General features: G+C 42.5%; 1 protein-coding gene across 1 annotated transcript in view; it reads left to right on the plus strand.

The window, feature by feature from the left end:
• POU6F1 (POU class 6 homeobox 1) overlaps positions 1-26,826 on the plus strand; it is a 209,991-nt gene that overhangs the window by 143,257 nt on the left and 39,908 nt on the right. Inside the window, exons 8-9 of the mRNA XM_073613711.1 lie at positions 16,533-16,661; positions 21,742-21,957. Of these exons, the coding sequence (XP_073469812.1) occupies positions 16,533-16,661; positions 21,742-21,957 (345 nt within the window). The remainder of the gene's footprint in view (positions 1-16,532; positions 16,662-21,741; positions 21,958-26,826) is intronic.

Below are 26,826 nucleotides of genomic sequence, written 5' to 3' on the forward strand. Positions count from 1 at the left end.
CAGACCCCGTTCTTCTGCTGTCGTTGAGGTGCAAGAACCGCAGGTCCCTCGTATTGAGCAGAGAGCCAGTACTAGCGCCGCTCATCCTTCTGGTGAACTGGCAAGCACCAGCGGCCTAGTACATCCTGGTCATACATCCAGCACTGCAGTAACACTTGACGTGGTGAGTCCTATAAGTGCAGTTCAAGCTGGTGAGGTGGCAAGCACGAGTAGTGTCCCTGTTACATACCTGCCAGATGAGCCTGACGTGCATTGGGAAGGCTTTCTCGTACAACCCTAGCTCAAGGGCCACCGGCGTTGCAACAGTGGCCGCAAGAGCCTGGCGGTGTATGGGTGCCTGGTCTTGTCAGTTCAGCTGGTGCAGCAGGAAACAGGAAGCAGGCTGGTAGGTGCAGGGCTGGCGAGACACTGAATACGTAGTCAGACAAGCCGGGTTTGGTAACAGACGATCAGATGTAGATATAGACGACAGGCAGAGAATGGTCAGGATACAGGCAAAGTTCAGCAACAGGATATCAAGCAGTGTAGAGCGGAGCGTGGCTACAAGGCAGGCCAGGGTCTGGATAACAGAGATCAATCGTAGTCAAACAAGCCAGGTCAAACACAGGAAACAGATCGGATTACAGGAACAGGAAGTCACGGGAACAGGTATGAGCTGCAGATCAGACAGCAAAGACACAGTGCTGCTGAGGTGTTTAAATAAGGCAGCCTTTTGCCAATCACTGAAATCAGGTTGTACTATTTTACCCCTAGGTGGCAGATCTATGACATTGCCCCCCCCCCCCCCCTTACATGCAACCTCTCTCTTCTGTGAATGACTGCGAAAAAAGGCATTAACCAAGTCTCTGGCATAGACATCCTGTTCAGCCTCCCAAGAGTTATCCTCCGAGCCATAACCTTTCCACTTAACCAGGTACTGTACCTGAATTTTCCCCGGGCACCTGAAAATCCCTCTGGTGCTGGAACTCTGGGTTCAGGGGGCAGCATCACCACTGAGGTTGCTGCAGTGGCAGTCCCTGAGGCAGAAGGTGCAGCAGTGCTTGCTGGTGTAGCTAGAGTCTGTACACGTTGTTCCAGTTGCGTATAACCCTCCTGTAGAGATTTGACTGCTTGGGTAAGGGCTGCAAGGTGCTGACAGATGTCATGGCCCACTTCCCACTTGCAGGCTCAGACATGGCTGCCTGATACTGTTACATACCTGCCGGATGAGCCTGACGTGCAGTGGGAAGGCTTTCTCGTACAACCCCGGCTCAAGGGCCACTGGTGTTGCAATAGTGGCCGCAAGAGCCTGGCGGTGTATGGGTGTCTGGTTCGTCTTTGGTCTTGTCAGTTCAGCTGGTGCAGCAGGAAACAGGAAGCAGGCTGGTAGGTGCAGGGCTTTGGAGACACTGAATACGTAGTCAGACAAGCCGGGTTTGGTAAAAGACAATCAGATGTAGATATAAAAGACAGGCAGAGAATGGTCAGGATACAGGCAAAGTTCGGCAACAGGATATCAAGCAGTGTAGAGCGGAGAGTGGCTACATGGCAGGCCGGGGTCAGGATAACAGAGATCAATTGTAGTCAAACAAGCCGAGTCAAACACAGGAAACAGATCGGATCACAGGAACAGGAAGTCACGGGAACAGGAAAGAGCTGCAGATCAGACAGCAAAGACACAGTGGTGCTAAGGTGTTTAAATAAGGCAGCCTGTTGCCAATCACTGAAATCAATCTGCACTATTTTAACCCCTAGGTGGCAGATCCATGACAGTCCCGCTGCCACCAAGAAGACAAAGACAGGCCCGTCTAGCCCATAATGCCCTTCCTGCTGCATTTGCCAATCCAAAATTGGGAACCCGCCACTTCTGCAACACCCATACTTCCCCCATTCACTGGCCAACCCGGAATTCAGGTGGAAACAGTTGATTTTGCGTCACTTGATTTTTATTTGCTGTTTTTCACCGAAGATCTCTATAGATCTATTGTGGACCAAAGCAATTTGTATGCTGGTCAATTCATTGCCGCTAATCCCCAGCTGACCCTTGCCAGAGATTGGAGGCCTATTACGATCTCTGAATTTTTTTTTTTTTCAAATATCAAGTTTATTCAGCTCCAAACAGGGGTGGGGGCCCCGATACAAAAAACATAAACAATAAGCACTTTGTCGTGGTCATTATACAGGGGTCAAATTAGTACAAAATATGATACAGTACATAGTTAGGTCTGCAACTTCAGAGTATATGAATATTTCAGGTAGGGAATAGAGAAACCCGAGACAATGTGCTGATATCTACAGCTCCGGGGTACTCCCCCCCCCAACTTTTTCCATATTTCTAAAGAAAATGGGGACCGAAGTCCCTAGACTAGAGATGAGGTGGGAAAGATAAGGGAGAGGGTTTTAGAGGAAGAAAGAGAAATAATAGAGAAGTATCGGGAGGTGGGAGAAGAAGGAGACGGGAGAAGAAGGAGACATGGCGGTAGTTAAACCAGTATACCGGTCCCAACGGAGTCCACCTAAAACGTGTGGGGGAGAAGTTATGAGCCAAGTAAGCGTTGTCCTTCCTCGGAAAATATAAATGCGTTCCATATGTCCCATGTTTTTTTAAAGGTTTCTACGATCTCCGAATTTAAGACCTTCCTGGGCCTATCCCTCCTCATGGGCGTAACTAAAAAGAGTGAGTTGCCGTCATATTGGTCCACTGACCCAATTCACCATATGCCCGTGTTCTCTGCCTCCATGACCAGGACACAATACGAACAGATCTTGCGGTTCATGCATTTCAACGACAATGAACTCTGTTGTCCTCGGGGTGACCCTGAATTTGATCGGCTCTACAAAATTCGGCCCCTTGTAAACCACTTCAACCAACAGTGTGCAGCCTTGTTTACTCCCCATCAAGTTGTCTGCGTTGATGAGTCCCTGATTAAGTTTTCTGGCCGCTTGTCATTCAAACAGTATCTTCCCAGCAAGCATGCCAGATACGGGGTCAAGATGTATATAAGCTCTGTGACAGGGCCACAGGCTATACATATAGTTTTATGGTTTAGGAGGGAAGAGATAGTTACGTAGAGCCAGAGAACTGCCATGACTACATAGGGAGCGCTGGTAAGATTGTGTGGGACTTGGTGTCACCCTTATTCAGAAAGGGGTACCACTTGTATGTGGACAATTATTACACAAGCGTGCCACTTTTTAATCATTTGTTTGATCATCAAATTGGTGCATGTGGCACCATGCGATCTAATCGCCGGGGCTTACCCCAGCAGCTTACAGATTCCTGTCTTAGGCTGGGGGAGAGAGCCTGCTTGAGATGTAATAATTTGCTCGCTTTGAAGTGGAGTGATAATAGGAATGTTTTTGTTCTGTTCTCCCTTCACGCAGACATGGCGGTCCAAATTCCTACGGCGACTGGTGTTGTGGAGAAACCCCTCTGTGTCCACAAATATAACCTTAATATGGGTTGAGTGAACCTCAACGACCAGTTGTTGGCGCCGTACCTAATTGGCCGTAAGGCCAGACGCTGGTACAAAAAAGTGTCTGTTTATTTCAATTGGCTTTGCTGAATGCCTTTGTGCTATACAAATCTTCAGGACGAACTGGATCCTTCCTTAAATTCCAGGAAGAGATCATCAGAGCCCTTCTGTTTCCAGACGGGGCTTTGGCCCAACTTCCCAATCCAAATGCAGTAAGCCAGCTGCATGAGAGGCATTTTCCGCATGTCCTCTCTGGTACCCCTACTCAAAGAAACCCCCAAAGAAAGCGCAGATTTAGACGTTTAGACACCCGCTCCTGTCCTGACCAACCTGGTCTTTGCATCGGTGACTGTTTCGAACACTGCCACACACTAGAGTATTAGCGTAGGGTACAGCACCACACAGTCACACGTACACAGGGTCTCGGGGTTTCAAAAGATGTGATGGCCATCACATTTTGAGAGACCCTAATCTGCAACGTTCATTTATAGTTTTTTTTACAGTTTTTATAAAAGTGAAAAAAAAAAACACACACACAAAAAAATAAAAAAGCCAAAAATAGCTGTGGCTGTATTTTTCTTCTCTCTCTCTCTATTGTTCTCTCTTTTATGTTCGCTCTCTACTGTGCGCTCTACTGTTTGCTGACTATTGTTCTATATCTATCGTTCTCTCTCTGTTTTATTTTTACTATGTCTTATTGTATTTGCTTTGCAGGTATGGTATGTTATACTGTAATGTTTGTTTTATTGTTAACCATCATTTGCTTAGCAGGTACTCCATCAGCTGCAGCACGGGTTTATTTATCTTGACAGCAACAGCGTTTGCTCCCACGATACATAAAGCCATGACGCCAGCACTGTCGGAGGTGATTTCACCACCACAGTTAAAAAAAAGAGCATATACTGTATGCCGAAGCATGGGGGCAGGGGTGGAGGAACAATTTGCTCCTAACAGTAGGGACGGATGCCCCCATGCTTCGGCATATATTTTTTTAGGCACAGATTGCAATGTTTTATTTTTACTATGTTTTATTGTATTTGCTTTGCAGGTATGGTAAGTCTTATGCCGTTTACACACGCTCGGAATTTCTGACAACAAATGTTCGATGGAAGCTTGTTGTCGGAAATTCCGACCGTGTGTAGGCTCCATCGGACATTTTAAAAAGAAATTACTGCGCTATCCCCAGAGAGCAAATAAATTGTGAATTAATTGATGAAAAAAGTATTAATAATATATGTAGCTGCAACTAAAAATGTGAGACACATCCACTGTATAAGCAAAGACCAAAAAGATAGCTGCGCTGGAATTAGTGGGATAAATTCAAACAATAAAATGATGTGGTCACCTTATTGAACACAAAAATAAAAATAAAAATGTAATCCATACAAAGTGAATTTGCAGTGAAACAACAGTGAAGCAGTCCTCTTGGGAAAAGAAAAAACTACACCAGTAAACCCAAGAAGTCCAATTGCAAAAAATGCATAAAGTAGAAAGAAGTTCATTAAGATGAGATAATCTTGGCAACGGAGAGAGTAGCAGACAACCAAACGGTGTATGACATGCGTCCTTATCACCCGGGAAATTGTGGTGACAGAAAGATTCCTCCACCTATGAATAAACTGCCCCTTACCGACTCCTTTGATCTCTTGTCAGGAGATCATATGGGCGTGTGGCTGTCTACCCCAGCCTTAGGTATAGGTAGTGAACGGATCCCATGTAAAAACTCCTTGACAGAAATCTTCTAAATGCTGGATGGGCACTCGTTCCCCATGGAAATATAAATAAAAACAGCTCCCATAGCGTAACACGTTTGACAATTTATTAAAAGAATAAAAATGGAATAACACTCACAATGTAGTAGAAGAAAATGCGCATAAAATTCGAACGCCGACCGGCTTCAAAACTGCTGCCCATAACTTCCGGGATCAGCGAGGATAGTGGTGACGTCAGCACGCCGCTCCTCCCTACGCCGTTTCGTCACAACTGACGTGTTCCAGGGGCACGGGCGGCGTGCTGACTCACCACCTATAAATATCCTGACAGTCAAACGGAACGCCCCCATCTGAGCTCAAGGTGTCCCGCGGTTGATATCGCCATTTTGAAAGAGGGCGAACGCCCTTTCCCAGAGCCAATATGTGTAATACAGTGTTAATTCTATGGAGAAATCCCTACCTATTGGATCTCATAATACCCTTCCGAAACTGTTAGTAAGATGCAAAATATTAGGAGGCGACCCTCCTCATCGCCCCTTCTGTGGGCGATAAAGATTAATATTCCTGTACAATCCTATAAATTCATGAAGATTGATTTAACAATACCAATCCAGCTATACTTAGCAATCGCAACCCAAAAGGTGCCGGATATACCACTAAGTTCAGTCCGGACACAGTGCATATGCTGAAAAAAAGGGAACAGCTTAAACGGTAAAGAACATTAACTAATTAGCATCAATAGGACCATGCCACCAATCCATTATTTATTGAAGGATACAAAAATGATTTTGGAACTTTTAAAAAAATGGATAGTTTGTCTTACCCCGAAATCGCATCGCAATTAAGGGTCGCAAAAAATCAACGGGATATGTGCCTATGTCTAACTAGTTCTATATGCTGTGTTATGTTCCCCTAGCTCATTATTAAGTAGGCCATAAATGTTCAAGTCAATGGTCATAATTTCATGGGTGGGACTGAAATTGATGTAAAAAAAATTAATTGTCATGGGCCCTCACAAAATTATAGGCCCCATTATCAAATAACCATAAGTGATCACCCAATGTGGGCACCCCACCTATGGGCGATCCCCCCATATAAATCATTCAGTGTAAGGCCCCATACTAATTAAACTCCCCAAAAAAAAGGAACTGGTCAGCCATGAGCTCAGAGTGGGGCCAGGTACAATTCTTAACCATTATCCATAAAGGCATTTACATCAGTATCAATGTTAAGACCATATGGGGTGTAACACCGGACCCGATGGATCCATGCCATCTTGAGTCTGGACAGTTCCCTCACTAAGGAGCCACCCCTCCAATGAGCACTATATCTATCTATCCCCAAAAACAAGGTGTTTGCAGGGTTACAATCATAATATAAAGCATAATGCTTGGACACAGAGTGGAATCGGAAGCCATTTTTAATATTAGTGATATGTTCTCCCAAACGGACTTGCATAGGCCGTTTGGTCCTGCCCATGTATTGCAACCCGCAAGGGCATTGCAATAAATATACAACGCCCTTCGAGCTGCACGTAACAAAGGATTCTATTTTATGTACCCTCGACGTACTATGAGAAATAAAGGATTCAGTTTTTCTTTGTTTACTCTTGTTAAGTGAGCAGATCTGACATCTGCGACACTGATGATAGCCTTAAGAGATTCTGGAAGAACGATACCTTTTTAGTCGGTGGGTCCACCACATTTGGGGCAATCCTATCTCGAAGAGATGGGACTCCCCTAAATACGATCTGTGGTTTCTCAGGTAGAATGGTTTTAATAACTCTATCGTTACCAAGTAAGTTCCAATGTTTACGTAAAATATTTTTAATTTGGCGATGTTGTGTTGAAAAGGTGGTGATGAATGGTAGAGAGGGTCCATTATTATCCCCCCTAGGGGCCTCGTTCAACAAGGAGGCCCTATCAATAGTCTCCACTTGTTCCATGAGCCTCACTAAGGAGTCCCTGTCATACCCCTTTTCCTCCAATCTCCTTGAAATAATTCCAGCTTGTGTCCTATAATCGCTAATGTCTGTGCAATTACGCCTCATTCTAATGAACTGGCTTTTAGGTATTGACTTAAGCCAGGAGTCGTGATGGCAACTCCCTATAGGGATAAAGGCATTACAACCAGTTTTTTTTAAAAATGAAATTGTTTTGAATACATCTCCTTCCTTGAAAATAGTCAAGTCAAGGAAGTTGATCCTTTCTTGACTAACCTCATGGACAAACCTGATCCCCCTGTCGTTGTTATTGATCAGGGAGAAAAAGTCGTCCAACTGGGAAGTGGATCCATCCCATAGGAGGAGGACGTCATCAATATACCTGGCCCAAAACCTCAGACGAGGGTTTCAGTCCTTATAGATGATGTCCTCCTCCCATTTGGCCATAAATAGGTTAGCTAGACTGAGGGCGTACTTGGCCCCCATAGCTACACCACGCTGCTGACGGTAATACTGATGATTAAACCAAAAATAATTATGGCCGGTCGCATATTCCAGCAGTTCAGTGATAAACATCTGTTGTTGTTTAGGTAAAGATGAGAGTTTACTCATATAATATTCAACTGCAATTATCCCTAGATGGTGTGGGATAATGGTGTACAAGGATGTGACGTCTGCCGTCACCAACAAGGTATTATTATTGGGTGTTATAGCAGACAGCAGATTTATCACATGCCTCGTATCCTTCACATATGAAGGTACTTGATGTACCAATGGTTGAAGGAAATGGTCAATATACTTGCCCACCCGGGACGTGATGGAATCGATCCCACTCACAATCGGACGTCCCAGGGGGCAAGTAAGACTCTTGTGGATCTTGGGTAAGCAATAAAGTATGGGGACTCTTGGTGCCTTCGGAATCAGAAAAATATTCTCTTTTTCATTAAGAATACCCATCCGGAAGCCTTTTTCTACTAGGGGCAGTAGTGTTTTCTTATACTCCCCAACTGGGTTACCAAGTAATTGGACATACGTGTCTCTGTCCCCACTATATTCTGCATCTCTAATAAGTATGCCTCCCTGTCTAGAATGCCCCTACCTTTATCCGCTGGGCGGATCACTATGTTTTTTTTATTGCAGAGTGAATCTAGACCTTCTTCAAGATTCTTATCCATTCGGGGGTTGGGATTTTTTATCTGCTCCAAAATTATGGGGCCTATAATTTTGTGAGGGCCCATGACAATTAATTTTTTTTACATCAATTTCAGTCCCACCCATGAAATTATGACCATTGACTTGAACATTTATGGCCTACTTAATAATGAGCTAGGGGGAACATAAGACAGCATATAGAACTAGTTAGACCTAGGCACATATCCCGTTGATTTTTTGCGACCCTTAATTGCGATGCGATTTCGGGGTAAGACAAACTATCCATTTTTTTAAAAGTTCCAAAATCATTTTTGTATCCTTCAATAAATAATGGATTGGTGGCACGGTCCAATACGGTCCAATACGATCCAATAGGTAGGGATTTCTCCATAGAATTAACACTGTATTACACATATTGGCTCTGGGAAAGGGCGTTCGCCCTCTTTCAAAATGGCGATATCAACCGCGGGACACCTTGAGCTCAGATGGGGGCGTTCCGTTTGACTGTCAGGATATTTATAGGTGGTGGGTCAGCACGCCGCCCGTGCCCCTGGAAGACGTCAGTTGTGACGAAACGGCGTAGGGAGGAGCGGCGTGCTGACGTCACCACTATCCTCGCTGATCCCGGAAGTTACGGGCAGCAGTTTTGAAGCCGGCCGGCGTTCGAATTTTATGCGCATTTTCTTCTACTACATTGTGAGTGTTATTCCATTTGTATTCTTTTCATAAATTGTCAAACGTGTTACGCTATGGGAGCTGTTTTTATTTATATTTCCATGGGGAACGAGTGCCCATCCAGTATTTAGAAGATTTCTGTCAAGGAGTTTTTACATGGGATCCGTTCACTACCTATACCTGAGGCTGGGGTAGACAGCCACACGCCCATATGATCTCCTGACAAGAGATCAAAGGAGTCGGTAAGGGGCAGTTTATTCATAGGTGGAGGAATCTTTCTGTCACCACAATTTCCCAGGTGATAAGGACGCATGTCATACACCGTTTGGTTGTCTGCTACTCTCTCCGTTGCCAAGATTATCTCATCTTAATGAACTTTTTTCTACTTTATGCAATTGGACTTCTTGGGTTTACTGGTGTAGTTTTTTCTTTTCCCAAGAGGACTGCTTCACTGTTGTTTCACTGCGAATTCACTTTGTATGGATGTTTACATTTTTATTTTTATTTTTGTGTTCAATAAGGTGACCACATCATTTTATTGTTTGAATTTATGCCACTAATTCCAGCGCAGCTATCTTTTTGGTCCATCGGACATTTGTTGTCAGAATTTCCGACAACTTTGAGAGCTGGATCTCAAATTTTCTGACAACAAAATCCGTTGTCGGAAATTCCGAGTGTGTGTAGACAATTCCGACGCACAAAATTCCACGCATGCTCGGAATCAAGCAGAAGAGCTGCACTGGCTATTGAGCTTCATTTTTCTCGGCTCGTCGTATGTGTTGTACATCACTGCGTTCTTAACGTTCGAAATTTCCAACAACATTTGTGCGACCATGTGTATGCAAGACATCCGTTTGAGCCAACATCCGTTGGAAAAAAATCCATGATTTTGTTGTCGGAATGTCCGAGGCGTGTGTACGCGGCATTACCGTTATACTGTAATGTTACTTTGTTTTATTGTTAACCATCATTTGCTTAGCAGGTACGCCATTCAGCTGCAGCATGGGTTTATTTATCTTGACAGCAACAGCGTTTGCTCCCACGATACGTAAAGCCGTGACTCGAGCGATGTCGGAGGTGATTTCACCACCACAGTTAAAAAAAAAATAGTTCCTGTATGCCCATCATTAGAAGCTGGTGAATGAAGGGCGGTATTCTAATGGTGGGTATACCCACCGATCAATCTCTTTTTTTCGTTCAGCCCACAGGCTGCATGAAAAAAAGAACATTACAATGTATGCCCAACAAGGACCAGCAATGTACTGGTATGTTGCTGGACTTTGAGTGGTTATACCAGAAATGATGCCTGCAGGTTTAGGTATCATCTTGGTATCATTCTTTTCAGCCAGTGGTCGGCTTTTATGTAAAAGTAATCCTAGTGGCTAATTGGCTTCTAGACTGCTTTTATAAGCAGTGGGAGGGAACGTCCCCCCCCCCACTGTCTTCCATGGTTTTCTTAGGCTCTCCTGTCCCAACAGGGAAGTCGAGAATGCAGCCAGTGGTTCAGCCATTTGACCATAGAGTTGATCAGAGACCAGAACGGCTCCAATAATCTCTATGGCCTAAGAAACCGGAAGCTACGAGCATATTGTGACTTCGGTTTCGCTGGATAAAAACAGCGCCATTGGGAAATTGGCAAAGCATTTTATCACACCGATCTTGGTGTGGTCAGATGCTTTGAGGGCAGATGAGAGATCTAAGGTCTAATAGACCCCAATTTTTTAAATACCTGTCACTTCCTATTGCTATCATAGGGGATATTTACATTCCCTGAGATAACAATAAAAATGATAAAAAAAATGAAAGGAACAGTTTAAAAATATAATAAAAAAAGCAAAATAAATAATTAAAAAAAAAGGGACCCCCGTGCTCTCTCACAAAGGCGAACGCAAGCGTCGGTCTGGTGTCATATGTAAACGGTAATTGCACCATGCATGTCACTGCGAAGGTCAGATTGAGGGCAGTAATTTTAGCAGTAGATCTCCTCTGTAAATCTAAAATGGTAACCTGTAAAGGCTTTTAAAGGCTTTTAAAAATGTATGTAATTTGTCGCTGCTACACGTTTGTGTGCAATTTTAAAGCATGTCATGTTTTCATCAAACATTTGGGCAATATAGTGTGTTTTAGTGCATTAAAATTTTAAAAAGTGTGTTTTTTTTTCCCAAAAAATTGTGTTTGAAAAATCGTTGCGCAAATACTGTGTGAAAAAAAAAAATTGCAACACCCACCATTTTAATCTGTAGGGCCTTTGCTTTAAAAACATATATAATGTTTGGGGTTCAAAGTAATTTTCTTGCAAAAAAAACATTTTTTCATGTAAACAAAAAGTGTCAGAAAGGGCTTTGTCTTCAAGTGGTTAGAAGAGTGGGTGATGTGTGACATAAGCTTCTAAATGTTGTGCAAAAAATGCCAGGACAGTTCAAAACCCGCCAAATGACCCCTTTTTGGAAAGTACACTCCCCAAGCTATTTGCTGATAGACATGTTGAGTCCATGGAATATTTTATATTTTGTCCTAAGTTTCGGGAAAATTACACTTTTTTTTTTTTTTTGCACAAAGTTGTCACTAAATGATATATTATTCAAACATGGCATGGTTATATGTGGAATTACACCCCAAAATGCATTCTCCTGAGTACGGGGATACCTCATGTGTGAGACTTTTTGGGAGCTTAGCCGCGTACAGAACCCCAAAAACCAATCACCACCTTCAGGATTTCTAAGGATGTAAATTTTTTATTTCACTCCTCACTATCTATCACAGTTTTTAAGGCCATAAAATGCCAAGATAGCACAAACCTCCCCCCAAATGACCCCATTTTGGAAAGTAGACACCCCAAGCTATTTGCTGAGAGGCATGTTGAGTGCATGGAATATTTTATATTTTGCCACAAGTTGCGGGAACATTACAATTTTTTTTTGTTTTATTTATTTAATTTTTTTTACACAAAGTTGTCACTAAATTATATATTGTTCAAACATGGCATGGTTATATGTGGAATTACACCCCAAAATACATTCTGCTGCTTCTCCTGTGTACGGGGATACCACATGTGTGGGACTTTTTGGGAGCCTAGCCGCGTACAGGACCCCAAAAACCAATCACCGCCTTCAGGATTTCAAAGTCGTAAAATTGTGATTTTACTCCTCACTACCTATCACAGTTACGGAGACCATGAAATGTCCAGATAGCACAACCCCCCCCAAGTGACCCCATTTTGGAAAGTAGACACCCCAAGGTATTTGCTAAGAGGCATGGTGAGTATTTTGCAGATCTCATTTATTTTTGAAAATTAAGAAAGAAAAGAAAAATGTTTTTTTTTTTTTCTTTTTTCAATTTTCAAAACTTTGTGACAAAAAGCGAGATCTGCAAAATACTCAGCATGCCTCTCAGCAGATAGCTTGCGGTGTCTACTTTCCAAAATGGGGTCATTTGGGGGGAGTTTGTGCTATCTGGGCATTTCATGGCCTCCGAAACTGTGATAGGCAGTTAGGAGTGAAATAAAAAATGTACGCCTTTAGAAAGCCTGGCGTGTGTGTGAGCATTTAGTGACAACTTTGTGTAATTTTTTTTGTCATTTTTCAATCACTTGTGACAAATAAAATTAAATATTCAATGGGCTCAACATGCCTCTCAGCAATTTCCTTGGGGTGTCTACTTTCCAAAATTGGGTCATTTGTGGGGGGGGTTTGTACTGCCCTGCCATTTTAGCACCTCAAGAAATGAGATAGGTAGTCATAAACTAAAAGCTGCGTAAATTCCAGAAAATGTACCTAGTTTGTAGACGCTATAATTTTTGCGCAAACCAATAAATATACGCTTATTGACATTTTTTTTACCAAAGACATGTGGCTGAATACATTTTGGCCTACATGTATGACTAAAATTGAGTTTATTTTTTTTTTATAACAAAAAGTAGAAAATATCATCTTTTTTCAAAATTTTCGGTCTTTTTCCATTTATTTCGCAAATAATAAAAATCGCAGAGGCAATCAAATACCATCAAAAGAAAGCTCTATTTGTGGGAAAAAAAGGAAGCAAATTTCGTTTGGGTACAACATTGCATGACCGCGCAATTACCAGTTAAAGCAGCGCAGTGCCAAATTGTAAAAAGTGCTCCGATCATTGAGCTGCCAAATCCTCCGGGGCTGAAGTGGTTAATTAATATCAAAAATTTGAATTAATATAAATTTATTTGTTAACCATTATTGCCACCTTTAGTGCAAGAAAAGCTCAAGAAAAATGCAGTCTACAGTCTCTAACCATCTCTTGTATCATGTCCTCAGTCTCTAACCATCTCTTGTATCATTTCCACAATCTTTAACCATCTCTTGTATCATTTCCACAGTCTCTAACCATCTCTTGTATGATGTCCACTGTCTCTAACCATCTCTTGTATTATGTTCTCAGTCTCTAACCATCTCTTGTATCATGTCTGCAATAGCTTACTTAAACTTAAACACACTGCTAATAGTATTAGCAAATTTTCCATTTGGTGTACCTCTAGCAGACATGATACAGGAGATGATCAGAGACTGCAGACATGATACAAGAGATCAATGCAGCCTCACCAGTGCCTGTCAGATGTAGCCTACCAGTGCATGTCAGATGCAGCCTCTTACCAGTACCTATGCCCATCAGATGCAACCTCTCACCAGTGCCTGTGCCCGTCAGATGCAGCCTCTCACCATTGCCTGTGCCCATAAGATGTAGCTTCTCACCAGTGCCTATGGGATGCAGCCTGCCTGTGCCCGGATCAGAGCGACGATCTCCGTGTGTCACTGAGCTGGATTTGAATTGCCGGGCCACAGTAACAATGTCCTACCTCCTGTGATCACGTCACACTGATTCAATGTCCGGCCATTGGATCAGTGTGCCGTCCTAAACAGGACATTGTTAGTGCAGCTCGGGCAATTCAGCTCCCTGACACAGAGGGAGATCGCCGCTCTGCAAGTAGAGGAGGAGGGGGGAGGACAAGACATTGAGTGAGCCAGGATGACACCCTGCAATGGGAGGCACCCGGCGGCGTGGCCAACTCTACTGTGCATGCACAATTATCGGCATTTTGTTCCTTTCGGCAATATGCCGAAAACACAATTTTCAGCCGAAATGTCTGACCATGACCATGTCCGTGTGTCTGTGCATGGGCATTCTAAAGCCCATGGTCTGACGCTGAGGGTCACTGTTGTAAACGCATACATACTCATGCATGCACGTGTGAGCAAGATTCAGCATGCAGGTCTGATATTATGTGGCATGTGGTGCCAATCACCCTATAGCACAGCACAACCTAAGGATAAAACAAAGTAACTGCTCCAGGTGTGGATAGCTGAACTGATGATGAATAAACACACATCAGATGGGGTGCAAGCCCTGTCAATGCTGCAGACGAATGGATACACAAAAATAGGATGGCAGCACTCCCATATTAGATGCAAAAAAAAAAAGTTTATTGAGGAGAAAAAATCATGAGACAAAAAGCAATGACAGGGGCAAAAGGTGACGCGTTTCACATGGAGAAGCACGCCAGCCGTGTGAAACGCATCACCTTTTGCCCCTGCCATTGCCTATGTCATTGCTTTTTGTCTCATGATTTTATTTCTTCAATAAACTTTTCTATTTTTGCATCCAATATGGGAGTGCTGCCATCCAATTTTTGTGTATCCACAACCTAAGGATGTTGCAGATTGGTTATCAATTCCTATGACCCCTGTGACCATTTAAGTTCTGGGGCTGTCACCCTTACCTTTACTTCACTAGTTATATAGGCTGCATTTACATTACTGCATAGTGGTAATAAAACGCACACAAAAATGCATTTTAACAGACAGTTATATGTGCATTACAGTATGCTGCCATTCATGTTAAATGGCACCCTAGCATGCATACAATATGAACAGCACTGGATCAGTAGCCGCTGGGAGGTCAGTCTGCCAGGTGATCGCTGTGCACCCAGCCATCATTAGGCCACTGGGTACCCAGAGATACTATACCCAGCCAATCCAGGGGCTGGGTACCATGCGATCACTGACTGGTCATCACAGCAGTCACATGGTACTATTTACAATGGGAAAGGAGGGAGATTAAAGGGGTTGTAAAGGTTCATTAAAAAAAAATAAAATAAATAACAAACATGGTATACTTACCACCTCTGTGCAAGGGTTTTGCACAGAGTGGCCCAGATCCTCCTCTTCTGGGGTCCCCCAGCGGCGGCACTCCTGGCTCCTTCCTACATCGAGTGCCCCCTCAGAGACCCACATTCCAAGGGGGCACCCGTACAGGCACGCTCCTGAGTCCTGCTGCATCCACTGACACAGACAGCAGGACTCTGCCCCGCCCCTGGCTCCCATGTTACTGGATTCGATTGACAGCAGCGGGAGCCAATGGCTGCTGCTGCTATCAATCTATCCAATGAGGACCCGAGACAGCACCTGGAGCTGCTGGGCTTTTTCCTGTCGCTGGAAAGATCAGGTTCAGGTAAGCAAACGGGGGGCTCTGGGGGGTTGCTGCACTACAGAAGGTTTTTCACCTTAATGCAAAGAATGCATTAAGGTGAAAAAACCCTGAGGGTTTACAACCCCTTTAATTGTGTATGAATGGGCACAGAGTGAATGGATGAGCAGCTACAATAACACAGGATCTTTTTTTTTGCCCCTCCCCATACACACTAAATCTAATATTGTCCCTAGTGATCAGTAGATTAACCCCTTACCTCCCTTATCCTGTGTTTTCTGACACAATTATCAATTCACCTCCATCTTGCCACTGTATGTGACTAGTGAATTATCCCCTTAACTTCCTCCCTCATTTGTGTATGGCCTGTGCATTGATGTATCTAGTGCACCATTCTCAGGCTCCATGAATAAAGCCGTAGTAAAGCGGCCAAAAAAAACCAAACAATTGGGTCCCCTGCAGGTTAATGCCATAATGTGCTAGTATGCACCCAGTACTAGCACGTTATGACATACCTTTTAGGCGAAGCCCTCCAGCGGCACAGATAGTGCTTTTTTTTGTGTGTGTGTGAATTGAGTGCAAATAGGTCTTTAGACCTGACACCAGTTATTCACTTGCTTGTCCAGATCAGTGAATCACCAGGTACTGAAGGAATATAACCCCTTGAGACTGTACCTTCAAAAGCTAGTTAGCCATGCAAGTTCTATAATTCTATCTTGACTGGTAGCAGCTGGAGGACAAAATATTGGTCAACGGTGAATTAGAGTTGCTGCATAAAGCCCAATATTTGTGAGCAATCAAACAAAGAGTTTGAGAAAACCGTAAGTGCTTATCATTGTACATGAAGTCCCAACTTTTTTTTGTTGTTGTGATGGTACAAATTGTAAATCTGGTGAAGACACAGCAGGATCTGTGGAATGAGCATGGACCTTCTATCTTATATTAATTTATCTCACATTCCAAAGCTTGTGTTTGTTAATTTATCTACTCTTACCTTTATAGCTACTATAAATATAAAAGGATTTAAGAAATCAGCCAAAACTGTAAAAGTTACACAAATAAATAATAACCAATTGCAGTTTGTGTTACATACCATAACAGAAATACTCAATACATTGTGAATTTTCTTTCTTTTTTTTTCAGATTAGTGCTGCAACTCTAGGGGGTCAACCGCAGTTGCTGAGCTCGCTTGCTGCAACCCCTATTTTTGCCAATGCTATTCCTGGACTACAGGGCATCACAAGTCAGATAATAACCAATGCACAGGGTCAGGTAATCCAAGCTAGCTAATATACAGTTTTTAGTTGTATTAGTTTGTCATTTTACATTTTAGCATCTTGTGTATATTTCAGCAATCTTTTTTAATGCAAAAGTTTATGGGTGTGACCTAGCTGCCAAATGTAAAGTTTTGTGTTTTCTGCTCTAAAAGGAATTTTAGAAGAATGCTTGCAAGCAGTTTGACTTCAGTGCAATATGTTTAGGTTACTTTAATTTAAATTTCAGTTTGTTTATAAAAAACAATGTATAGGGCTAAAGCTCCATGCAGGTATAAAAACACATATTAAAACCTAAATCCAGCTTTATTATCACTTTAAGGTCCCATGTACACTTGTGTGACTTGGGACTGCAAAGTCGCGTGACAAGTCATACCCCATGATTTCCAATGAGTAACGTTCATATCTGTGCGACTTCAAAGTAGTACCTGCACTACTTTGGTCTGATTGATGCGACTTGAGGTCCATAGACCTTATAGGGGTTGTAAAGTTAAGTGTTTTTTCACCTTAATGCATCCTATGCATTAAGGTGAAAAAACACCTGGCAGTGACCGGCCAGGGATTGAAGGGGTTAACTTTGGGGGGGGGGCGATCAGGGGGTGACAAGTGTGCCTATGTGTACTGTATCAGTGTAGTGTTGGTGCAACTCACGTTTGGATGTCCTCTCTCCTCTCTCTGGAACGGAAAAGAATTCCATGAAGAGAGATGACTTCACTTTCCCTGTCTGTGTTTACACTTACACAGGCAGGAGAGGATTTCATTCGCCAGGACCGATCAGCAGGTCCAGGCCAGAAATCATTGGCCTAGGCCTGGAAACTGATTGTTTCTGAAACAAATCCGATCGTTGTGGCCGCCAAGGGGGAACGTAACATAACGTCACTTCGCCCACCCGTGCCATTCTGCCGCAGCAAAACTGCGGTGGCTGGTTGGGAAGTGGTTAAATATAGTGATAACAAAGTATTGTATCAAAGGAATTTGAAGCCTTGTTACTTATTTATTTATTTTATATTTTCCTATATATTTATATATATTATTATATTATATTATTATCCCTATATATTTATATATATTATTTTATTCACTTAATATCACTTTTTTGTCACATTTTTTACATTTAATTTATTTATTACAACTATTTTAATTCCTTTGTTATCACTATATTTAAATGGCATATGTTTCTGTATGGATAGTAATGTTTTTCACTTTAGCATGGAGCTAATTTATATTCAAGTTTGACACATAATTTTGCAAACAGTTTAGAGTCTCATAAGATTTTGTTTTTAATGGGATTAGCTCCTTACTGTCTGCACTCATGTGCTGCGCTCAGGTATGTAATGAAAAGGCATTATTTAAAGCGGAAGGCCACCCTGAAAAAAACAATTTCACCAAAAATCCTAAAAAAAAAAAATAAAAAAAAACATTTGAAAAAAAAAAATGTAAACTTACCTGAACCCTTGTTTCTAGGCAGTCTTCCTAATCTGCCTGTTCCTATTTCGCGGCATGTTCTGCTCCTAGCTGAGCGGCCCCGTTACCTTCTGGGAACTGTGTGTGTTCCCAGAAAACCACGGGGCCATTCACAGATCGCCGCGCCACTCGCGCGTGCGCAGTAGGAATCTGGCAGTGAAGCTGCAAGGCTCCACTGCCTGTTTCCCTTACCTAGGATGGCGATGCCGGGACCCGAGAGCCGAGCTCTGACGATAAAGAATATTTAGCACAAGCACAGAGGATGGTTAAAAAGTATGAAGATAAAGGATACAGTAAAGAATTCATTGGGGAAAAAATTAAAGAAGTCCACCAGATCCCAAGAGAGTCATTGATCCAAGACAAAATCAAGGATAACAATATTAATAATGACTTATCCCTGATAATGAATTTTAGTGTCCAACATAAAAAAGTGGAGAAAATTATCAATAAATATTGGCCCCTTCTAAAAACAGATAAAACTCTCTGTAGTATCCTACCTGATAGACCTCGCTTCATATATAGGCGAGTCCCAACACTAAGAGATCTGATAGCTAAAAATGTCCCGGAACCTCCCAAAAGGGTGACAGAATTATCATTCTTCCAGGGGAAGGGGTTCTTTCCATGCAAGAGGTGTTATGCTTGCAAAAACACCCAACAAAATGGGCAAAAGTGTAATAAGTTCACATCAACTAGCACCAACAAAGAATATGATATTAAGGACTTCATATCATGTAGAACTGAAGGTGTAGTATATGTCCTACAATGCTTACAGTGTCCTACATGTCCTACAGTGTTTGTAGCTGCTGACTTTAAAAATATTTTTTAGCTGGCCGGAATCCCGCTTTAAAAATGCCATTAGCATGTTAATCAGGAAGGAAATGAGGATCCTTCTCTCTATTTGGTAATATGATGTACACATATTCAGTGATTAATTATGTTTTTTTAACAGTGATAATTATATTTAAGGTGACATGAATGGGTTTGGTTTGTTGTGTCTTGATTGGCCTGCGGTGGAATGATGTCATCCTGTGCACAGGAGTCGGTCATTTGGGCACAGCTGGAATGTGTCAAGAATGCACGCTGAACAGCGCATGCACTTACAATGACCCCCGAGCATGTGTTAGAGTGAATGGGCTCATCTCAAATACATTCAAAATAGGCAGGGGGACGAGACAGGGATGTCCCTGTCTCTGCTCCTCTTTGCCCTAGCTATAGAACCCCTTGTGGCTAAACTTAGGAGTCAGGATGACATCAAGGGGCTGTTGGTTGGGGATCTGGAGGAACGCGTATCATTATATGCGGATGATATGCTCCTATATTTAGGATATACGGAACTATCATTATCTAATGCATTCAACGTGATCCAGGAATTTGGTAACTTCTCTGGCTTTCAAATGAATTGGTCTAAATCATCACTGTTTCCTCTAGATCCACAGCCAAACTTAGTGCTTCCCACTCAATGCCCTTTAACGATAACAACCCACTTTAAATACTTTGAATACATATCCAACTACCTGTGAACTCATTCACGGAAGTGAATCTATGGCCTGCAATCAGAGCCTTCAGAGATAGAATACAGAAATGGAAAGACCTCCCGCTCACATTGTTAGGCAGAGCTAATCTGTTTAAAATGATTTTTCTCCCTAAATTTTTATATATACTTTCTAATGCCCCATTATATATTCCTAAAAAGACGTTCCGATACATTGACTCTTTGTTGACCTCCTTTTTGTGGGGAGACAAGGCAGCTCGTGTGTCGCTAGCCATCTTGCAGTTGCCAGTAGGGAGGGGAGGTCTGGCAATACCCGATCTTCGCCTGTACTACTTGGCATCTCAGCTGGTTCAAGCCCACTGGCGCATGTTTCCACAGCTGAACAATGCTGCCACTGCAGTGGAGGCAGCTGTGGCAACCTCCTATGAAGCACTTTTGAATTTCTTTTTTAGAGGAATGGTGCCTACTGGGGACGGGATGACTTTGCTTAAATCAGCCAAACAGGTGCTCGAGATCTCTATAAAACAAATACAAGACGGACCTTTACACCTGTCACCAAATACCCCATTATGGTTCAACCCTTGTCTGAAGGACCTTTCTCCTTTGGAGGATGGACATAGATGGGCCAAATTTGGCCTTACATATGTGCACCATTTTTTGAGAATGGTGAACTTAAAACGTTTGCACAGCTGAAGAGGGAATTGGGTGTCCCCGATTCATGGGCGTTTCACTATACCAGGCTGAGGCATGCGGTGCATGCACAATTTGGAACTGGGTTGGTACTTTTAGAAAACACAAAAATGGAAACACTGCTCGCAGAACCCGACCACACAAAACGCATATCCACTTACTATGTGGCACTCATGGAAAAAAAACAGCCGAGGGAGGAGAAAATGAGAGACAGATGGAAAGATATCATCCCAGAGTTGACTGAGGCTCATTGGAAAGAGGTTTTGACCTCCTATATGTCCACGGTCATCTCTGCGAGGGACAAACTGATACAACTAAGATACCTACACCAAATGTATTACACCCCATACATATATAGGATGGACAGAAGAACTGACCCTATTTGTCATAAATGCCTGGTGGCAGACGGTACTTTTATGCACATGGTATGGGACTGTAATAGAATATGACCCTTATGGTCACAAGTAACCTAGTATGTTGCAGAAACATTCAATCTCCCGAACATATGTAGCCCACTGCTGGGTCTCCTGAGGGTTATAGAAGACGAAGTAATGAGCAACAATGCTAGACTGTTTTTGAGACTATTGTTTTATTATGTCAGGAAGGTGATTGTTCTAAATTGGATAAAGAGGGATCATCTTACCTTGGGAGCTTGGAAAGGTTTGGTTAATGCAAATATTACACTGTATAAAATGACCTATGAAGCAAGAGGTAGTAAGAAAAAATTCAATAAAGTATGGGGAAGGTGGATAAACTCAAAGGAAACTATGCCATGTGACTTCTAAAATGGAATTTTCTATATACCGTAGTTGAGTAATATATCAGGTAGGATGACATTGGGAGAGCATGTTCTGGGGGACTGGGGAGATGACGGCACACAGCACAATTGGTTTGAGAGGTATCTACCTCTATGGTTCTGTTCTCTAACTTATTATATATACTTTTTATTTTTATATTTTTACCATGTTTTAGACCGATGATAATTTACATTACAATTATGGATTGTAATTGGTATTTTATAGTTTAAAAAAAGATGCTATCTGTACTGTAATATCTTCTAGCATAGGATGCTTATTCTGAACTACTCTTGAATGATAATTGTATTTTGACGGCTGCATCCAGAAATGTGCCTTACATGCAATGTGTCATTCTATGTATGTGCATTTGGCAAATAAAAACCTTTAAAAAAAAAAAAAGAACAGCGCATGCACTGCTCAGTGTGCATTCATTAGAAGACTGCAAGCAGGCAGGTAAGTGATTGTTATTGAATTGCATGTCTCTTAGGCAATAAAAAACTGCCTGCTCATAGTTTATTACTTACCCTTTGTCCCGCTTTAAGCATTTAAGCATTCTGTATTCCTGCAAATAGAAGCGGTACTCTTGTATTGTAAGCTTACCAATAAGAGAACTGAAATCTGTTTCTTCTGTACAGGTGATTGGCACTCTGCCATGGTTGCTGAACACTCCAGGGATCACAGCAGGGGCTGCTGCTGCTGTTACGGCTCCAAGTGTGGTCCAGGCAGTGACACCTCAGCTTCTGCTGAATGCCCAAGGACAAATTATTGCCACTCTGGCTAGCAGTACTATACAGCCAGCAGCTATAAGAAAGCAAGCTTCACAGGAAAGTCCAGCTAAGACAGATCAGCAGGTAATGTCATATACATAAATTGTATTAGCAAGCAGCTTAACTGCTATTGGCAGTGGTAAACCATGCATGGGACAGTAGCACCCAGGAATGGTCCAAGCAGGTTTGCCCTGCACTTTTCTTCATCAAGGCAGCAAACAAATGCAGTTTCAATGCAAGAGAACTTTGTATAACAAGCTCATAGTATAAGGGCACTTTCACTCTGGGTCGTTGGTGGTGGTAAAGCGTCGTCCGAAAAAGGGTTAAAAACACCCGCTAAGTGCCGCTCCAGTGGCGCTTTACCGACGCTGCCCAATGATTTCAATGGGCAAGGGAGGTGCAGGAGCGGTGTATACACCGCTCCTACAGCACCTCAAAGATGCTGCTTGCAGGACTTTTTTTTAGCGTCCTGCCTGCGCACCTCTCCAGTGTGAAAGTCCTTGGGCTTTCACAGTGGAGTGAGAGGAGAGGCGCTTTACAGGCACTTTGCAGGTGCTATTTGTAGCGCTATAGCGCCTCATTGTGAAAGTAGCCTAAAACAAACCAAACATCTGCTTGTCCGAGCTACAAAGTAAGCTATGTCAGTTCCTGGCTAACAGGATGGGCTACACAAAGCAAACAGGCAGCGCTTGTACCTTCTTGGTGTGCTCACAGCAGTCAGCCTTTTCACACAGCATCAGGCTCTCACAGGAGAGAGATGGAGCCCTAAGTATCAATCACCTCTTATATTAAAATGGCTCATAAAGAGCTGTGACTAATTAAGGACTCATGCGTCTGGTTAAAATCAAAGACAGGTTGAAATATGTGTTGGCTTGTACGTGGCTGGGCACTGTTTCAAGCAGTATTTGCGTGCAAGGCCATGTGCCTCCTAACATGGACTTTTGGGCTACCGGGTAAAACGTGGCCCTTTATCGCACCCAAAGCATTACAAAGCCTCTGTGCTCCAGGACAGGACTTATTTAGCTTTTTTAACCACTTCAGCCCGAAAGAATTGGTCCCTTTGGTCCACTTTTTACAATTTGGCACTGAGCTTCTTTAACTGGTAATTGCGCGGTCATGCAATGCTGTACCCAAACAAAATTTGCGTCCTTTTTTTCCCACAAATAGAGCCTTCTTTTGATGGTAATTGATTGCCTCTGCAATTTTTATTTTTTGCGATATAAACAGAAAAAGACTGAAGATTTAAAAAAAAAATTATATTTTCTACTTTTTGTTATAAAAAAAATCCAGTAGTCATACGTTTAGGCCAAAATGTATTCAGCAACATGTCTTTGGTAAAAAAACATGTCAATAAGCGTATATTTATTGGTTTGCGCAAAAGTTATAGCGTCTACAAACATTTCTTGAGGTGCTAAAATGGCAGGGCAGTACAACCCCCCCCCTAAATAACCCCATTTTGGAAAGTAGACACCCCAAGGAAATTGCTGAGAGGCATGTTGAGCCCATTGAATATTTTATTTTTTTGTCACAAGTGATTGAAAAATGACAAAAAAAAAAAAAAATACACAAAGTTGTCAGTAAATGATATATTGCTCACACATGCCATGGTTCTATGTGGAATTCCACCCCAAAATACATTCTGCTGCTTCTTCTGAGTATGGGGATACCACATGTGTGAGACTTTTTGGGAGCCTAGCCGCGTACAGGGCCCCAAAAATCAAGCACCGCCTTCAGGATTTCTAATGCTGCGTACACACGAGCAGACTTTACGGCAAACTTGGTCCGGCGGACCGGACTCCGTTGGATAATTCGATCGTGTGTGGGCTCCAGCGCACTTTTTTTCCCCAAAAATTCGACGGACCTAGAAATGAAGCATGTTTCAAATCAGACTCGAGTCTGGTCGAAAAATCCGCTCATCTGTATGCTAGTCCGACGGCCTAAAGCCGACGCTAGGGCAGCTATTGGCTACTGGCTATCAACTTCCTTATTTTAGTCCGGTCGTACGTCATCACGTACGAATCCGTCGGACTTTGGTGTGATCGTGTATGTCCAAGTCCGACGCACCTACGCTACAAAGTCCGTTGGAAAGATCGTCAGAACAAGTTTGCCGTAAAGTCCGCTCGTGTGTACGCGGCATAAGGGCGTAAATTTTTGACTCCACTCCTCACTACCTATCACTGCTTCAAAGGCCATAAAATGCCAAGATAGCACACCCCCCCAAATGACCCCATTTTGGAAAGTAGACACCCCAAGCTATTTGCTGAGAGGCATATTGAGTCCATGGAATATTTAATATTTTGCCACAAGTTGCGGGAAAATTTTATTTATTTATTTATTTTTTTTACACAAGTTGTCACTAAATGATATATTGCTCAAACATGGCATGGTTATATGTGGAATTACACCCCAAAATACATTGTGCTGCTTCTCCTGAGTATGGGGATACCACATGTGTGGGACTTTTTGGCAGTCTAACTGCGTACAGGACCCTGAAAACCAATCACCGCCTTCAGGCTTTCTAAGGGCGTACATTTTTGATTTCACTCCTCACTGCCTATCACAGTTACGGAGGCCATGAAATGCCAAGATAGCAAATAAAAAACCCCAAATGACCCCATTTTGGAAAGTAGATACCCCAAGCTAATTGCTGAGAGACATATTTAGTATTTTGCAGATCTTGCTTTTTGTCACAAAGTTTTGAAAATTGAAAAAAGAAAAGAAAATGTTTTTTCTTTTCTTTTTTCATTTTCAAAAACAAATGAGAGCTGCAAAATACTCACCATGCCTCTTAGCAAATACCTTGGGATGTCTACTTTCCAAAATGGGGTAATTTGGGGGGGTTTTGCGCTACCTGGACATTGTTTGGGTACAGTGTAGCATGACCACGCAGTTGTCATTCAAAGTGCGACAGCGCTGAAAGCTGAAAATTGGTCTGGGCAGGAAGGTGTATAAGTGCCCTGTATTGAAGTGGTTTAAATGATGGGTGTTGCAATTTTTTTTTTCACATAGTATTTGCGCAGCGATTTTTCAAACGCAATTTTTTTGAAAAAAAAAAACACTTTTTTTAATTTGAATGCACTAAAACAACTCTTACAGGTTACCACTTTAGATTTACAGAGGAGGTTTACTGCTAAAATTACTGGCCTCGATCTGACCTTCACAGTGATACCTCACATGCATGGTGCAATTGCTGTTTACATACGACACCGGAATGACGCTTCCGTTTGCCTTTGTGCGTGAGCACGGGGGGACAGGGGTGCTTTCTTTTTATTGTTTATTTTGCTTTTTTATTTTAGTTTTAAACTGTTCCTTTCATTTTTTTTATCATTTTTATTGTTATCTCAGGGAATGTAAATATCCCCTATGATAGCAATAGGTAGTGACAGGTACTCTTTTTTAAAAAAAATTGGGGTCTATTAGACCCTAGATCTCTCCTCTGCCCTCAAAGCGTCTGATCACACCAAGATCAGTGTGATAAAATCCCAATTCCCAATTTCCCAATGGCGCTGTTTATATTCGGCAAAACCTAAGTCATGAAATGCTCATAGCTTCTGGTTTCTTAGGCCATAGAGATGATTGGAACCATTCTGGTCTTCGATCAGCTCTATGGTCAGCTGGCAGAACCACCGGCTGCATTCTCAGGTTCCCTGTTGGGACAGGAGAACCCGAGAAAACCATGGAAGACGGTGGGGGGGGTCGTTCCCTCCCACTGCTTGTAAAAGCAGTCTAGAGGCTAATTAGCCATTGGATTGCTTTTACATGAAAGCCGACTGCTGGCTGAAAAGAATTATACCAAGATGATACCTAAACCTGCAGGCATCATTCTTGTATAACCACTCAAAGTCCAGCAACATACCAGTACGTTGCTGGTCCTTGTTGGGCATATATTGCAATGTTCTTTTTTTCATGCAGTCTGTGGGCGGAACGAAAAAAAGAGATTGATCGCTGGGTATGCCCACCATTAGAATACCACCCTTCATCCACCCACTTCTAATGATGGGCATACATGCACCATTTTTTTTTTAACTGTGGTGGTGAAATCACCTCCTACAGCGCTGTCGTTGATTTACGTATCGTGAGAGAAAACGCTGTTGCTGTCAAGATAAATAAATCAGTGCTGCAGCTGAATGGCGTACCTGAAAAGCAAACAATGGTAACGATAAAACATTAAAGTGGGGTTCCACCCAAATTTTGAACAATATCTGTATGTATTCTCTTCCTTGCCTAGATGCTGACATGCCGTTTAAAAAAATTTAAATCACCGTAATTACCTTTTATTTTTCTATTCTTCTTTGCACTTCCTGGTTCTCCTCCCGTGGGAGTAGGCGTGTTTCTAGCCTCTCCCAGATTCCTGGGAGCTAGTCTCAGGCTTCCCAGGATGCCACTGAGCATGTGCGGGAACGAGCGGTGAATGCTGGGAGCACAGCATTCACCACATCCAGGAAATGCTTGTGGGCTTCAAATGCCCACAATGAAGATGGAAACCGCCTGCAGTGCATAATATAAATTATTCTTTCCGACGAAATCTGACACAGGCGGACATATTACACACAATATGTGAGTATGTAATGCTGAGAAGAAGTGTTTGTGAATGAACTCAAAAAAAAAAAAGTGATAGATAGGTGGACCCCCGCTTTAACTCAATAAAACAACTTTATTTTTTAATGCAATCTGTGCCTAAAAAATATATGGCGAACCATGGGGGCAATCCGCCCCTAATGTTAGGAGCAAATCACTCCTTCACCCCTGACCCCATACTTCAGCATATATGCTCTTTTTTTTAACTGTGGAGGTGAAATCACCTCCTACAGCGCTGGAGTCACAGCTTTACATATCGTGGGAGCAAACGCTGTTGCTGTCAGAATAAATAAACCCATGCTGCAGCTGAATGGCGTACCTGCTAAGCAAATGATGGTTAACAATAAAACAAAGTAACATTACAGTATAACAGTA

The sequence above is a fragment of the Aquarana catesbeiana genome, linkage group LG02 (assembly GCF_042186555.1).
Source record: "Aquarana catesbeiana isolate 2022-GZ linkage group LG02, ASM4218655v1, whole genome shotgun sequence".
Taxonomy (NCBI): Eukaryota; Metazoa; Chordata; class Amphibia; order Anura; family Ranidae; genus Aquarana; species Aquarana catesbeiana.